Genomic DNA, 16,212 nt, shown 5'->3' on the forward strand with positions numbered 1-16,212 from the left:
ATACTCCAACCTGTTGAATATCTTATTATCATCAAAGTAACGCAATCTAGGCCAACATCTTCCACGCAAAAAAAAACCGCCCTGCTTTTTAATAAAAGTAAAAATTTTCTCATTAAAATATTTACGAATTTGAGAAATTCTCGTAAAAGAGTTATGACTTAGGTTACTTCATATTTCAGCCGAGAATCCCACAAAAGAAAATTTTACGGTTTACCTTTCTATACTAATTGTATCTCGGTGTAATAACACCTACTCGAGTTTCGAACGCTGACAGGTACTATGATGGAATTTCATTTATTTTTAAACAAGCCTCGTTCGCGAGCATTAGGTAATTTTCTGACAATCAGAAAGCTTCTTTGATGACGTAAAAAGTGTAACTTTCGTAGCCGTTTGCCGAACGAAGCAATATATCATGAAGAACGCACTCGTATAGTGTAAAACTAGGTCTCTTACAACTTGCTTTGTTGAGAATTTTTAAAGCGAGCTGTATAGTAAATGGATACGAGTAGTTCGATAAATCAGACCAAAAAGTATAATGACCGATATCAGAAAAACTATACTATTACTAGGTGATATAAAATTTATGGAAAAAGAATTGGTCCGTTGTACTCGTATGTACGATATTTCGAGTCGAGTGCAAAGATTGCATAGGCGTTACTATGTACTATAGATGTTTGGATTATAGAACGTACTTCTATGTAGATATTCTTATATAGAAGGGTAAAGAAGTTGAAAACATACTGAGGTAATAATTTTACCCATTTTGGCACCGAAACGAGCTGCATTGTGCCGATTCCGGGCGAAAAAAAAAATACTCTTTGGTCTACTTTAGAAAAATGTTCATTTACTTACTGTTGTGTGAAGAAACCTAGAGGATAGATTTTTATAACGAGGGGTTAGAAAAAAAGCAGAAACTGAAGCAAGAAAGTGTTAATTTAATCGACGTTAAAATATACAAGGAAAAAATACACGTTTTTTGCTTTAATACAGCGGCATCTTCGTTTATAGAAGTTGTTATTTATACCCATTTAAATTGTGACAATAGGGAACAAGTCGTTTAGAGCTCTAAGGTAATAAAATTCCTAATTTGCTTCTATTTTAAAGTTTCAACTTTTTTCATAAGAATATAAAAATACTTGTATTATAAAGTTAATTCCATCTCGAGATAGTTGCTCGTAAAACTCGAAATTATCGATGTCGTCTATTTCTTAATTTAAACTTGAGAACGATTTTTTGCTCTTGTTCATCTCCACATCTCCTGTTCTAAAGCACTGTATGCATGAGATGAGCTTTTTTCACTCCCTCGCTCGTTGTACGTAGGTATACTCCATAGAGCGAAAGATGAAAGAGGTGTACAAGGTGCATTACGGATTAAAATGCAAATGAGAAATCGTGTCGTGTTTTGTCGAACAGTTTGTTTTAATTATTCATCGATCTTCTCGTCTCTATGTGTGATTGTGTGAGTGTGTGTGTTTGAGAATTAAATGAAAATTGGTCGAATTTAGTTGTATCTACGTGACAGATATAAATTCGGCTTTGCTCGCTAGGATATAGATGATATAATGGGAAATTATGTCGTAAACGAGAAAATACAATACGTATACACGACCTACGACGACAAGGTATCTAATAACCTCTCGTATTTCAGGTTTTTGCAATCGACATATAGAAAATGACGACATTTGAGATGGAATAATTTGTGCGCAAATTGTAACATGCCAATTTTGTTTCTAAAAAAGGTGCAAAGACAGACGTATCCTGATTAGGATATCTAACGCAAATTGAGGAAGTAAAATCAAATAATCCAGAGAAAAATTGGTTAATAAGCATCTTATGGAAGCTGATAAAAAGCAGGATTGTGGTCTGATGGACGCATCCATCTGCGAAAAAAAAATAAGCAGGGGTAACAGTAATTTTAAATTTATTTTTTATTTTTTTAAATCACAATCGTATGGTTAGAGTAACTTATTCTATTTTCTCCAGTTTACAGTCAAATAATTTCTCATTTCAGAGTCACTAAAACCAAACGAGAAAAAAATGCCAAACTTGCACGATTATATAGGTATTTTGTCGTTTGACGTTGCAGCTTCCGAGAAGCCCAGTTCACGATAAAATTTATTATATCCGAGCTTTTTGCACTGCGCATTTAAATGTGTTACCAATTACAACTGAGATTATAAATTATTATCAGCTCTATTCGGTAGAACCGAACTGTCAGAGCTTTCGGTATGCGATCTCAGGGGGAAAACGTGTAATTTGCTTGTTGTTTGCGAATTAGTAAATGGGTAGGTAGAGTTGTGGAGAACTACGAAATCGAATATGCTTTGCTCAAATACGATCGCGAAAGTGTTACATCCACCTACTCGTACGTCGGTCGCCTTTTTCTGAAAAATAAATTTTTGCCTTATAAAACACGGTTGGATAAGTCATCCAGAATTATTTCTAATCAACATGAAGCTAGACTGATTGGAACGATTAAAGAGCATACTCTTTCGATCTTTTAAAGCAACAATTTTCAAAAACAACTTCTACTGGTTTAGATAAGATCCATATTTTTATTCTTTTTTTTTTAAACTTTCGTAAGCTAAAAAATCAAAAATCTGTAAGAAGCACCTAAAAAGCTCAAAATTACCATTATGTAATCAATTTGGAAGGTCGACAATGAGGAAAATTTCAATTTTTGCATTCCAAGTCAGTTTGACCCACGTTTGATTTTCTCGTGAGAAATGGTTGTAGCCTAACTTGAATTTTTTTTAATTCGTCAAAAGTCCAAAAATGAAAAGCCCATTTTGTGTATTTTTGAATGTTCTTTCGATATTTCTTTGTTCGGTTTAAAAAATTTCCAACTTTCAAATGATTTATCAAATTTTGAAGCAGCAATTTAAGATTTGAAAAAAAAATCCGGAGAGCATAAATTGAGATTTGCGTTTGCGAAACCATGAGGGCGTTTCTCTTGATTCGGCCCTTCAACATCTACATTGGCTTCCAAAATTTTCAGAAAATTATTGATTTATTAGGTTATTGGAAGCATTGATTGCGAATATCAGCTTGTTCTTTTTGTTTTTTTTTATTCAGCACCTGCGACTCCCTCATTGACTCTCCCACTTTCTAGAAAAATTGAAGAAACATGCAATATCAACTCTTTTTTGAACCATCCGGAGTAGTATCCTATTTTCATTCCTAAAGATGCCATAGTGTTTTCAATTCCCTCTCCCCGTCTCACTCCTCATCTCCCCCCTCCCCTCCCTCCCCTCCCCTCCACTCTCCCTCCTTCCTTCCTTCCACATAAAAAGATATATTTTGGAAGATTAGGTGATTGTCAGTCTACTAATCGACATTTTTTTGTTTAATTGTTTCAGGTGAGAACAAATTGCTATCATTAAAGCAAGAGAACATGACAATATGAGTGAGTCTGTAATTTTTCATACTTTCTACATTTCACAAAGATGCATCATCAATGCATAAATTTTATTACAATCATTCAATGATTAATTAATAAACTGTCGTCTCTTATAATTTTATTAATAAACACTTTACTTTCAGCATAAAAATTAAAATTTTGTTGTAATTTTGTAACCATTTCAGAAAACTGGAAATAATTTTCACAAACATTCATTTTTTTGCTAAGTTTCAAATTTTAATAATTTTGATTCAGTTTCAAACTTTTCAATTTTTTTCAAAAAACTGTTTTAAAAAATATTTATGGGGGGGGGGTGGTACAGTCATGTCATAAAGAATCATTTTTCACTAAATCTTTAAATTTTTACGAATGTGAAACCTTACAAAGTTGCGAGATCATTTGTTTGATCATCCAAAAACAATTTTCGACTACTTTTTTGTCGAGGGGGAGGGTGGATTAGAAGCATCGATTACGACGTTGAAGTTCAGTTTTTCATTCCTGAAAATTATTGAAAAATTTCAATTCAATTTATGATCCTCCCAAACCAGTTCAAGACGGATTTAAACACCCATGTAGTCTACAATGGATTTCTTAACTCACATTTCTGAAAAAATTTCTTATACGTCTCAAATAAAATTTTAGCTTGCCTTTCTTAAGGATATTTATTAAAATTGATTGTATTCGTGACCTTTTTCACCAATTTGATGACAATTTTCCAAAATTCGTGCCTTTCTTCTGTGATAAAGATTTGAAATAAAAAGGAGAGAAATGAAACAAAAAATGTGTTTCGATTGAAGCTGTCACACGTAAGTATGTGAATGGATTTTGGAAAATTGTGTCTAAATCAATTGTAGTTAGTGTTGCCAACCTCCTTCCTCGTTCAAAAATTCAATGGATTGTTTGTTTTATCATTTTTATGGTAGGTACATTTCAAGCTCTCTACCTAATTTTTGTAATTTTCGGTTTTTCTTGGAACTTCTTGAGATTTTTTTAAACTTTTTTGGGAGATGGGGGGTATTCTTAAGATGACATGAGAAATATTGCAGTCTAAAGATAAATCTTGAAAGTTGAAAACACATCCTGATTGCTGTAGACGATATTTTAAGCACTTATTCTCTCTTGCTTACTTCATTCAACGAATGATATTGTAATTGTTGACAAAAAATAGAAGTAAAATTCTGATTAGAAATGAAGCAAAAAAATTCGTGTTTGTTTAAATTAGGTGAACCAACTTTTATAATTATTACTGATGGATAATGATGAAGTCTAGAAATTTTTAAACACGTGAATACAAATTACGGTGACCTATCATTTTCTACAACAATCGACTCGTTCAATAATTCATACTTTTGAACGTCGATTTCTTTATTAATATATTTAACCGAGACAAGTTTCTTGAAAACAAAAATGAAAATTTTTTCTACTTTTTGTTGGAAACGTTATTATTATCATCAATACGTCAGCAATAGTATACCCGAATACAATTTGGTAGCTAAAATGTCATTGTACTTGGTATTAATTATTCGAAACTTATAAATTCCATTAAAAGCAGCGAAAGACTTTAATGGGACCGCACCCGCACAACAGTCGGTCGTATCGAATGGAAATCAATTCATTATCACGTCGGGAGGGCATCGCGCCTTGCATCGTTTAGGTAAATGATAAAAACCTGGAAAGATGTTAAAAACTGAGTGGAAGAGACGAAGAGAGGGGCGAACGCCGAACTGAGAGAAAGAAAACTATCGCAATAACTGTACGACCTTTTTTTTTTTTCGCAATGCTCGGTACTACGAGTAGGTACCTAGGATGTTTTCGCTTGAAACGTTAAAACGACAGCAATAAGATTAAATTTACGTACTCGGCTATGTCGAAAAGTAGGATGAGGGAAAAAAACAAAACCTCGTTGAAATTTAAAATTAGATTTTAATCTTCAAGTCACGAATCGAACGAGGCGAACGAAAACCCGTAGTACAGACATCGGTGAATTACGATTGCGAGCCGCGAAATGTACGATGGAAAAAGGCATTGTATGAAAAATTTTCTAACCCCTACGTACTTCAATCTGCATTCGCTTTACACTCAAATAATTTTTAGCATTTTTTTCCCTGTTTGGCTGACTCTGTGTGTAGTATAGTGAAAAAGAAGCTTGCAAACCGGCACGTTATATTACTCGTTGAAGTTGCAGCAAAACGAGCTTTTAACTCTATTATACCGACTGCTTATTTTGTATTTGTATTTAATGCAGCGTTTGTACTTTGAGCAGCAGCGGGTTGAAAGGGTATCGTTATAAATTCCTCCAACACCACCGCATTGCAGTTACAGCTTATATTATGTTCAGTGTTCAGTACCTTAGCGTGACACCCGAAAACTCGCTTCGAAAAGTTTGTAAAAAAACACGAAACGACCGACCCGTTTAAATTTTTTTATTTTTAATGCGTATCCGAACTCTTGCTTGTTTAATAGTTTTCGTTTGCCAGCCGTCTTCATTATACTGTCTCGAACTTTTTTCTTGGCATTTTCTTTTTTTAACTGGGAGGTAGAAATGGTCGCGCCGCCGTTGGTGCCTTTGGGTGAGATTTTCAGATATACCTACGCCGGGCTATGGTAGACTTCGTCGAAGCAATCGTTTCGCCAAGCAACCAATTCAACTTATTATGTAAATTTTTTCTTTCTCTTCTCTCTATAACAACTTTTACATTGTTTTTCACGCAAAAATTAATATTCTAATCGAAACCTGCCGATGGCATGACTTCGATAGCAAAAAAGTTCGCCTTTCTATGACGAAAAATTTTTTTATCGGGAAAGTATAATTCGAAATTGAAATTTTTTTAATCAGTCGGTAGACTTGGTTAATAATTTGAAGGAATTTTCTTTAGAGGAAAAAATCCAGGAAGGTAAACGTGCCTTAGTTCAAAGACTTCTGAGTATCGTCTTTTCTATACGGGGGGGGGGCGAGTGTATCCCAAAAAGGCATAAAGTTTTTTAAACGATACGGAAATAATCGTCGATGAGCATTTTCATCACTTGGACAAAATTTTTAGGAGCTTCATTGAAATTTTGATTTTTTAAAAACCAGATACCTAAGCTGAATTTAATTTTTTCCGAAGGTACATACCTAGACCTACTCAATTTCAGATTGCCTCCCTCCAGGGTGCCTAGCAGTCCTACTTATCTTGTTTTTTTCTGCTTCTGTTTTGATCAGCAAATCCACTTATTTGCCAAAACATGCAAAATGTTCTTAAAAAGTCTTGTTTTTTTTAACAAAATTGTCAAAAAATTTAATTTTGTCAAAGCTGACAGAAGATTCTAATATTATTTTTTTTGAAACTGTTTTAAAGTTACAGATAGTTGTCAAAATTGTCTGAAAAGTTGGCTAATTTTGCTCAAAAGGCAACCTCTGTTTTTTTGTATAAGCTCCCAGATACATAGATATAATCCACTAGTTAAAAACTTCTTCGGTTTTCTGGACATTTATTACTCGAATTGGCATTTCTCATATAGCTTAATGTTGAAACAAGTACATAGATAGTTGAGGGTTTTAAACTGACAAGGGTAGCCTCCCACATGATAATCTCCGATTTGAATGAAACTTGGACTGTTGGAAAAAGGACCTCAAAAAACACTCATCCCCCAATTTTGAGCTGCTCAAGTTGATTTTTCGATCTTTGGCTAACATTTTAAGTTTTGTGTGTTCGACTCAAAAAACGGGAAAAAATTACAAATAGGTATCCATTTCTCCCGCGTATCAACTTCCCGAGCTCAAATTTTGGCCAAAGGCAGTCATCCAAATACCTGATCGACTCATACCACAATTGGTCGGATCCGGCCTTCCGGTCAGAATACAGGATTTTTTAATGTTTTTTCTCTTATTTTCGGTGATATCGAAAAATGGCAGTTTCTCCCCACCACATGAACTTGAGCAGCTGAAATTGTGGCCAAAGGGTCTATGCTTGATACCTAATCGACTAATACTACCGTCGGCCGGATCTGGAATTATCATCAGAAATCATATTTTTTGCCCAATTGGTTTTTTATACTTACATGTTATTGAAAGAATCGAAAAACGAGTTAAACCAGCTGACCTAATGCATTTCCAGTGCTCAAATGTTGTTCAAACAGTCTGTACTAGATACCTAATCGACCCATACCATCATTGAGCGGATCCGACCTTTCGTTCAGAAAACAGAATTTTTTATTGTTTTTTCTCATGTTATGTGAAAAAAATTGGATTTTTGATGATAATTCCACATCCTGCTGACAGTAGTATTAGTCAATTAGGTATCAAGCATAGACCTTCCGGCCAAAATTTCAGCTGCTCAAGTTGATGTGGTGGGGAGAAAATGCCATTTTTAGAACTCTCCAAAAATATGGAAAAAAAAGTTGAAAAATCCTGTTATTTGACCGGGAGGCCGGATCCGGCCAATGATGGTATGGGTCATTGCAAGACAAGCACAAGTACTGGTTCTGGTTCAGGTTCGCGTTCAGACTCAACTGTAAATTCATTGAAGAAGATTTAGTTCATTATCAACCATAACCACCCTCTGCTACCATAACAAAAAGGAGGACCAAACAGGCTGAATAATCGCTTTTAAAAAAGATCCAAACAATAAACAAATAGTTTTGAATACTTAAGATAGCTGAACATAGTTGCCAAATATTATTGAATTAGCGAAGTTTAAACATAACAAAAATATAGCCAAATATAAATATATCGCGAATCCGTGCCGGGGGAGGGGGGTCGAAAATGGAGCATATGTGAATTAGCTTTTTATATAAATTTGCTGAAATTTTGATTTTTTTCACATTTTGGGGTGTCTAATAAAATTCAGGACGCTAAATTCATACTTTTATCGTGCCTTTTTTGTAGTTTTGAAATTAAATTTTGTATCACGTTAACTCTAGGTACAGATGGATTTCCCTGTCCCTACCACCTTCAGGAAGGGTGAAAGGACCTACTTGGGGAGATAGAGCATTGTTGGAACAAGTTGGAGCTTCCAGTCCGGACTTAAGAGCAGCCTTCCCAGGTTCCCAAGATCGTCGATCCATCTGGCAGGCTTCTCGATCTCGTGGTCATTGACCTATCTATCTAGCCTCTCAAGGTTGTTTGCATGCCTGTCCAGCTTTCCAAGGTTATCTGTCTGTCTGGACTGCCTGGCTTCTCAAGATCGTTTGTCTGTCCATCTGGCTGAATTACCGCAAAAAGAGTGAAAATTACAGTAGGGAGAGGGTAATAATTTCAAAATTGATTTTAAGGAGGAAAATGCTAAAAACAGTATTTTCAAAAAATTTGATAGAATTTGCTCAGGGAACCTTCAATTTTTTGGGGGTGTTATTGGTGAAATAGGAAGATGAAAATTATACCACCGTATTTTAGATCTTGAGGAAAGATACCTAAAATATCACATGAAAAATCTACGAAATTGGCGAAAAAGTAGGCGATGAAAATTCATCAAAAGTAGATTGAATTTCACTGAAATTGAGCTAAATGTACCAAAAATTGCGTAGAACATAAGTAGTTAAAATTTGATGAAATGACTTAATCACAATCTAAAATTACCGAATCCCAAATAATCCACGTTCCAGGATTTAAAAACTTCATATTGCTCTTCATTTCTACACTTTCCACTTTAAAATCATTCAACTAAATTATTCCATAAACGAATAACACGCTTTCCACCACTTATTAAATTTTCATCATTTTACAAACGATACCGAAATAAAATTATTACCCATATTGAACATCAAACCACCCATGCACAAAAAGCTCAGCAAATCAATAAAAATTCAAAAATTAACCGCACACAGCGTGAAATTTAAATCAGCCAAATTAACCATCGCACATAATAAAGTTCATTTTTCGTTTAAAACCATATAAAAGTAGAGTTAGCGTAATTTTCAGCACATAACCTTTGAAAAGCGCCAACTTGGCAAACAGAATTAAATACGGTGCCTAATTTAAAAGGTTTAAAGGTGTAAACGCTCCAGAGAGTTGTAATATTTGATGTTACGTTCGTTAAAGTTGATTTTGAATCGAGAAGTTGGCATTACAGTAATACAATTTTTAACGCTATGTACATTTAAATTTCCAATTCATTCTCACATAGCGTTTGGTGGTTTCCGATTACACCGAAAGAAAAATTATATTACGTTGAATAAAAAAAAATCTTGTTGAAAATTTAAACAACGATGTGAAAATTTAACTTTGGGGAGATCTACGCAGATGTACGTATATCTAACCGAAAACGTACGTTCTTCCAATTTTTATTACCATCCTGATGGAATTTTAAATGTAATGGACTTCTTTTCTCTATCTACCTTCTGGCTCAAACCAATCTAATTCGAAGATACATTCGAGATTCGTAAAAAAAAGTTCTTTCAGAAAAAAACAATTAATTTTAAATTACTTTTACAATCGACTGTATTATTAACCACATTGTTGAAATATTGGTAGATTTTGGGGGTTTTGATACATAAGATAATTGAACAAAGACTGTACAAACACGGGCTAAGTTATTTCAGCAAACTGATAAAAGGTTGATGAAGCATTGAAAAATTTTCAATAATTCCTACAATTTCATGGAAAATTTGACGTAAGTAGTTGGGGTTTATTTTTATGGATCAAAACAATAATAATTTTAGAGCAAGTATTAAGCTAAGTAGGTATCCCTTCAAATTATGCTTTACATTTTTGGGATTAGAAATGAAACGAAATTCAATGCTAATTTGAGAACAGTGCAAAGCCCTGATTTTTCTGTTTACACCTTACCATAAAAGTTTTCGAAACTTATCCCATCATTTTTTAAATAAAAACCACCAATAAATCCGGGACGTAAAAAAAATAACAAACGTAGACAAACTCGATTAAAATTTTATCAGCCACGTTTCGATAGTCTTTGTTAGAAAACCAATGCAAAAAATTCATTCAATTGTATAAATTTGCGTCCGCATGCCTTATCCCCAGCAACATAGTATAGTGTTTTCTCGTTAACAGTTAATACAAAACGTGGTAAAAGGAATACAAATTAGAGATGACGGAATTGCTTCATAACATAACTTCGATGAACTTGGATAAACTAATTAGACATTCTGCATTTTCTGCAAGAGAGAGGCTTATAATTTAAAGTTGAATTTGAGTTTTCTTCAGAGGAAATTATCAACACCAAGAAACTTTGTTAAGATATTACAATCGTAACCCTTTCTCTCTATTGATGGTTATAAAGTTGTAAAAGCAAATTTAAGTGCAGTACATTCTCGCAGCAGCGTAATCGGCGCAGTAATTCTCATGATTTCTATAATCGCGCGCAAATAGTGTCGAATAATATTCCAATTTACATTCAAAATAAAACCTCGAGGCGTCTACGCGCTATATTAACCGCCTCCCCCCTCCCCCCTTACTCAATCTGGCGCCGTCCAATAAAATATTCAAACTTAAATTTTCACACGTATACTCGTCGAAACTTTCACAAAAACCATTAACAGCTCATACGTTCAGCCTTTTAACACTTTCTCGTCGACGTCGTCGGTGGTACTACGTGCTAATTAAAAATTAAATTAATAATCATTTTAGCGACTGTGCGAGTGTGACTTTTATAATTCGCAAATTTTGAAAGTTGATAATACTGCCGTGCCGCGTGCGTGGAAATCATCGCTGCTGCAGCGTACACTCTTGTTGTTAGTTTTTCCAAAGGTTTATACAAATATATTTTGCGGTTGTGGCGTTGTTGTGAATTTTATACGTCATAATCGTACAAGCGCGGCGGGTAGCTCACTTCGCTGTGTATATATAGTATATCCTAACACACTGAATAATTAACCGCTTTCGACGTCTAAGAACAAAAATCTCGACGAAAGCAAACCTTTGAGGGAAATTTCACTTTCACCTTAGATGTCTAGCCCGCAAAAGTGGCTTTGTTTTTGGCTATCTAAAACCTTAATTATGCCGAGAAACTGACGTTTTCTAAAGTCGACAGAGAACCAGCTCAAGATGAAAGGGAATAGGTGGCATTTACCCCATCATTAAAACCAAAATGAGATAATTAGATTTTCAGTATAGGAAATTCACCGAATCGACAAACAAAATGATCATTTTTGTCGAAATAAACGGGCGTGATTGTAAAAAATAGGAGTATGAAGACGAGAGAACAGGAAATGTAGACGAATAGGTCCAAAAATACACCACCCAGCTAAATATCAAAAGCTGAATTTCATTTTTCGATTATTGACGAATTTTTAAAAATTTAAATTTGGCTCATTTTACATGGAATTGGGGATGGAAGCTGAAGTGACTAATATGTATGTACTTACATTATTTTTGACCTCCTAATTAATCGGTGATGGTTTCAAAATGTTCTGTAGCCACAATAAAATTTTGAGGATTCCAAATTTTGGAAGATCGTCATAAACAGAGACAAAAACTTATCTTTTATTCCTTTTTTTTTATGAACTAAAAATTTCAAAAATCCACAGGAGGCACCAAAATAGCTCAAAATAACATGGAAACCTCCATAATCCATTTAGATTTTTTTTCAAAATTATTTATTTATGGAACTGATACAAAAATCAACAACTTAAAATTATCAGAACTATTACAACACTATTTAAAAATTATATTTAATTTACGGTAATTGCATAGTGCACTTAGAGGCTGATAAGGTCCAAGGTGTGGAGTCCGCTCAGCCTTCTTGTGTCATCACTTTGGTCTAAAAGAATCACAGCCTAACAATTCGAGTGTTTATGGAGCCGGTTCACATATGCGTTCACTTTTCAATGAATAAGCAATTAAGTATGTCTACTGGTTCAAGCCGGAGGTCACTTTGAAGTTGCTCATTTGAGACAAACCAAAGAGCCTTGGTTATGGCTCTCATGAACTTATTTTGGAAACGCTCGATGATAAGTTGATTTAACTTTTTCATGACGCCCCAAATTTCACATCCATATGACCACGCAGGAAGAAATATGGTTTTGTAAATTAGCCTCTTGTTGGCTAAGCTCAATTTTGAATGGCTTCCAATTAACCATTGAAAATTTTGAAATTGTAGGTTCATATGGTCATGTTTCTTTCTAACATGTTCTTGCCAATTCAGCTTACAATCTAGGTGTAAGCCCAAGTAGCGGGTGTGCTGTGCCACAGGGACTGGTTTGCTGTTGATGATAGTGGGAACATATCCGCGCTTGCAGAGCGCAAAATCTATACCCATACAGATTTATTTTCATTCAGCTGGATCTTCCATTTTCTGGCTCATTCAACAATATTGTTTACAGCTGTTTGAAGACGACTTACAGCTTTCTCATAATTATCATCACATGTAATGACACCAGAGTCATCTGCAAACAGCATGGTGATAGTATCTTCAGTAACTGGGAAGTCATTTTTGTGAAAATAAGAAAGAGTATATAGGTCCTAGCACACTGCCTTGCCAAACACCAGGGGCAACTAAGGAACTAGATACCAGGTATGGAAATACGCCATCTTTGGTTATAGAAAAAAATTTTCAAGATCTCAATTTAGTAATAATACCACCAATTTACGTTATTTTTTTCACCTCATATTCATTTTAATACACAAAATAGACATTTTCCCACCATTTTTTTGATTCCATTTCATTATTCGACTGAAATGAAAAAATCACATCACCGTCTAAACTACAAAATCTATAACCGAGCGAAAATGGTGTATTTCCATACCTGGTATCCAGTTCCATAGGGCAACTGCTGTATCTTGTGATGAGCCACAGCCCCATTGAACTCTAAAGGTGTGATGCTTCAGATAAGATATTAGTAGATCGCATAGACTGCTAGGAAGATAAGCTCTTAGTTTGATGATAAGTCTCTCATACCAGACCTTGTCAAAGGCACAACTGACATCTAGGAAGACAGCTGGCGCGAACTGCTTTTTCTCCAGCGCCTGAGTTATAGTATGTATTAACTGCGCGATGTACTTTTTCAATGGTTGAATGCTTTGCTCGAAAGCCAAATTGGATTGCTGGAATGACATTGTTCTCTATGATGACTTTCACCAGGCGCTTATGAACCACTTTTTCAAAGACTTTAGATATGATTGGTAGCAGCGAGATAGAAAGATAGGAATCCATTTAGATGTTTGAAAATATGTCTTACACCAAATTTAGACATTCCAACTCAATTTTGATATAATTCAGATTTTTTTGTGGAAAATGGATTTTCAAATTTTCAAATATTCGTCAAAACTCAAAAAAAAAAAAAATTGAACGCCTGAAATTGTCCCTTGAAGTGGTAATGGTAGCGTATTTTTGGCCAATCTTTCAATTTTTCTCTGTTTTGATCCTAAGATTTTTTTGTCAAGTAATTTTTTGCACTACCAAATACAGTTTTTCAAGCACTCAAATCTCATTGAAAATTTTTTTGGAAATTTTCTTTCAAAAACTCACCATTCTATCTGTCCCAAAACCTGAGAAATGAATGCATTTTATGCATGCATAATATTCGCATGCATAAAAGGGTGCAAAATGAAATTTAACTCGATGACGTGACGACATCTTTGATTACATTAGCTAACTTTGAAACACCGTAGACAACATCTAAAAAGCTAACAATGGATTTCGGTATAAACCTTCTTGCGAGATACACTCCAATGTCCATATAATTTGCTTACATTTCTGGTATGTATTTTGCATTTTATATAAGTTTGCATACTTATCTTAAACTATTATGGCAATATCTCAAATAGAGAAAATGTTCCAAATACTCTCATGTTCTCTCAATAAATATCGTACCGCTAAACGTAATTAAATTCAAAATAGAATCGCAATCATTTGCATATATCTCGTGCCACTTTCCTGACCACACAATAAATTCAATTTCCCAAAATAAAATCTTATATGTATCTGCACCTACATTCAATTCACTGTCCAAGAAAACGTAATTTTCCAAAATATAGACAGCCTCGAAAAAGAATAATTTATCTATCTCGCAAATCAGACTCGATTACTTAATACACACCGATTGAATATTAAATAAAAACTTAAAACAGAAATAATATCGCCCATTGGCGCGGAAAACTTGTTGTTAAAATATTTATTGCAGATTAATTAATAGTCGCGGATATTTCAACCCTATACATATTTTATTCAAGGTAGGTAATAAATCACTGTAAAAATCTGAATTAACTCGAAATTTACGGCCTTTCGTTGGATGAGAAACGAAAAAAAAAAGAGAAACGGTTCCTCGAGATATTTTTTTCCACAGTTTCGTAAAACATCTTCTGATTTATAAGATGAAGTTGAAAATATGAAAAATTGTCTAAAAACTTTACTTTTATTACGTTGCTTGTGCTGATTGTACATATTTTATTGTTTGAATTTTCTGAATAATTCATCCTTCTCGGATTCGGAAAATTTTCGGTAGAGTCAATTCATAAAGGATAGAAATTTATTTTCAACATGCATAAATTATGATATTATGACGATTACACAGAAAGATTTTTTTTTCAAGGGCATCGAACTACATTTTATTTTAATTCAACTTTTTTTTCGAATATTAAAAAAACTAAAAAATTTCCACTGGCTCCAGAATGGTGAATGGCTTTAATGTATTGAAGATGGGGTGGGGGGCAAAGTATCTAATAAATAGGACAACATCTTAAAACAGCACAAAAACCGGACTTCTGGCAAGACATTTTTTCAAATGTTTCAATTTGGGAGAGAGGGGGAGGTTTAAAAATATACGAACTAGCCTAGGATTTCTTTGGGTCAAAATGTTTCCATTTTCTGAAGAAACGAAAAATGGAAATTTTGGAAACGAAACCTGTTTGGCAATTTTGGCAAGAAACAAGGCTTTTATCGGGTAATTTTGAAAAAACAAAAAAAAAAGAATTTTTTAAATAGATTTTTGAAAAATTAATACTTTTTGAATGTTCTGCAAAAACTATAAACTTGAGAATTATGGGACCTTTTAAGAATTCTGACAAAAAACGCGATCTTTTCCAGAAATTTTGGCTAGCAAACTGTTTTTGGCAGAAAATTTAATTATTTTGAAAATTCAAAATTTGGTAATTTTGGCCAAAAAATTATCTACTTTTCAATCTGTTTTGGACAAAAAATAGGATTTTTCAGACAGTCAAGCTCAAGGCATAGATAAGTTAATTGCGGATGAAATGGTGAAAGAACAGATTTCTTCACAATTTAAGCAAAAATCAAGACTTTTGGACAACTTTAGAAAAAATAGAATTTTCTGACTGCTTATTTCAACAAAAAACAGTCTTTTGGACAATTCTGACAAAAAATGAGATCTTCTGACAATTTTGGGAAGAATATGGAACTCTTCGACAGTTTTTACAAAAAAGAGACGATTTTGACAAAAAATTAAGCTTTTTGACAATTTTGCCAAAAATGGGACTTTTTGTCAACTTTGGAAGAAATTACTTTCTGACGGGTCTACTTTGACAAAAACCAGAGCCTTTTTGACTATCTTTACAAAAAATATGTGATTTTCAGACAATTTTTGGAAGAATGGAACTCTGACAGTTTAAAAAAAAAAAACTACTGTATTTAACAATTTTGGCAAAAAAATTACCTTTTGGACAATTTTGTCCAAATTAGACTTTTTGGACAATTCTGACTTTACAATTTTAGCAAAACATGAGATTTGTTTACATTTTTGGTGAAAATGAACTACATACATATTCAAAACAGTTCGAAACCCTTTCCAATCAATTCGAGAAGTTGAAATTATGGCAGGCACCTACCAATTTTTAGATTTTGAAGTCGGCTTGGTGAAATTTTGATTTTTTGCATTTCAACCCGAATTTTTGTTTTCTAAAATTCACAAAAAAAACG

At 33.8% G+C, this 16,212-nt stretch overlaps 1 protein-coding gene across 3 annotated transcripts in view; it reads left to right on the plus strand.

The window, feature by feature from the left end:
* Nucleotides 1-16,212, plus strand: part of LOC135836181 (connectin-like) — a 289,346-nt gene that overhangs the window by 223,130 nt on the left and 50,004 nt on the right. The window contains exon 1 of one of the 3 annotated variants that reach the window (XM_065350832.1): nucleotides 3,366-3,406. The exons of the other annotated variants lie outside the window; for them this stretch is intronic. Within the exon in view, the coding sequence (XP_065206904.1) occupies nucleotides 3,403-3,406 (4 nt within the window). The 5' untranslated portion in view covers nucleotides 3,366-3,402. Of the gene's footprint in view, nucleotides 1-3,365; nucleotides 3,407-16,212 lie in introns of those variants that run through there. 3 annotated transcript variants of the gene reach the window in all.

Source organism: Planococcus citri, chromosome 2 (genome assembly GCF_950023065.1).
Source record: "Planococcus citri chromosome 2, ihPlaCitr1.1, whole genome shotgun sequence".
Taxonomy (NCBI): Eukaryota; Metazoa; Arthropoda; class Insecta; order Hemiptera; family Pseudococcidae; genus Planococcus; species Planococcus citri.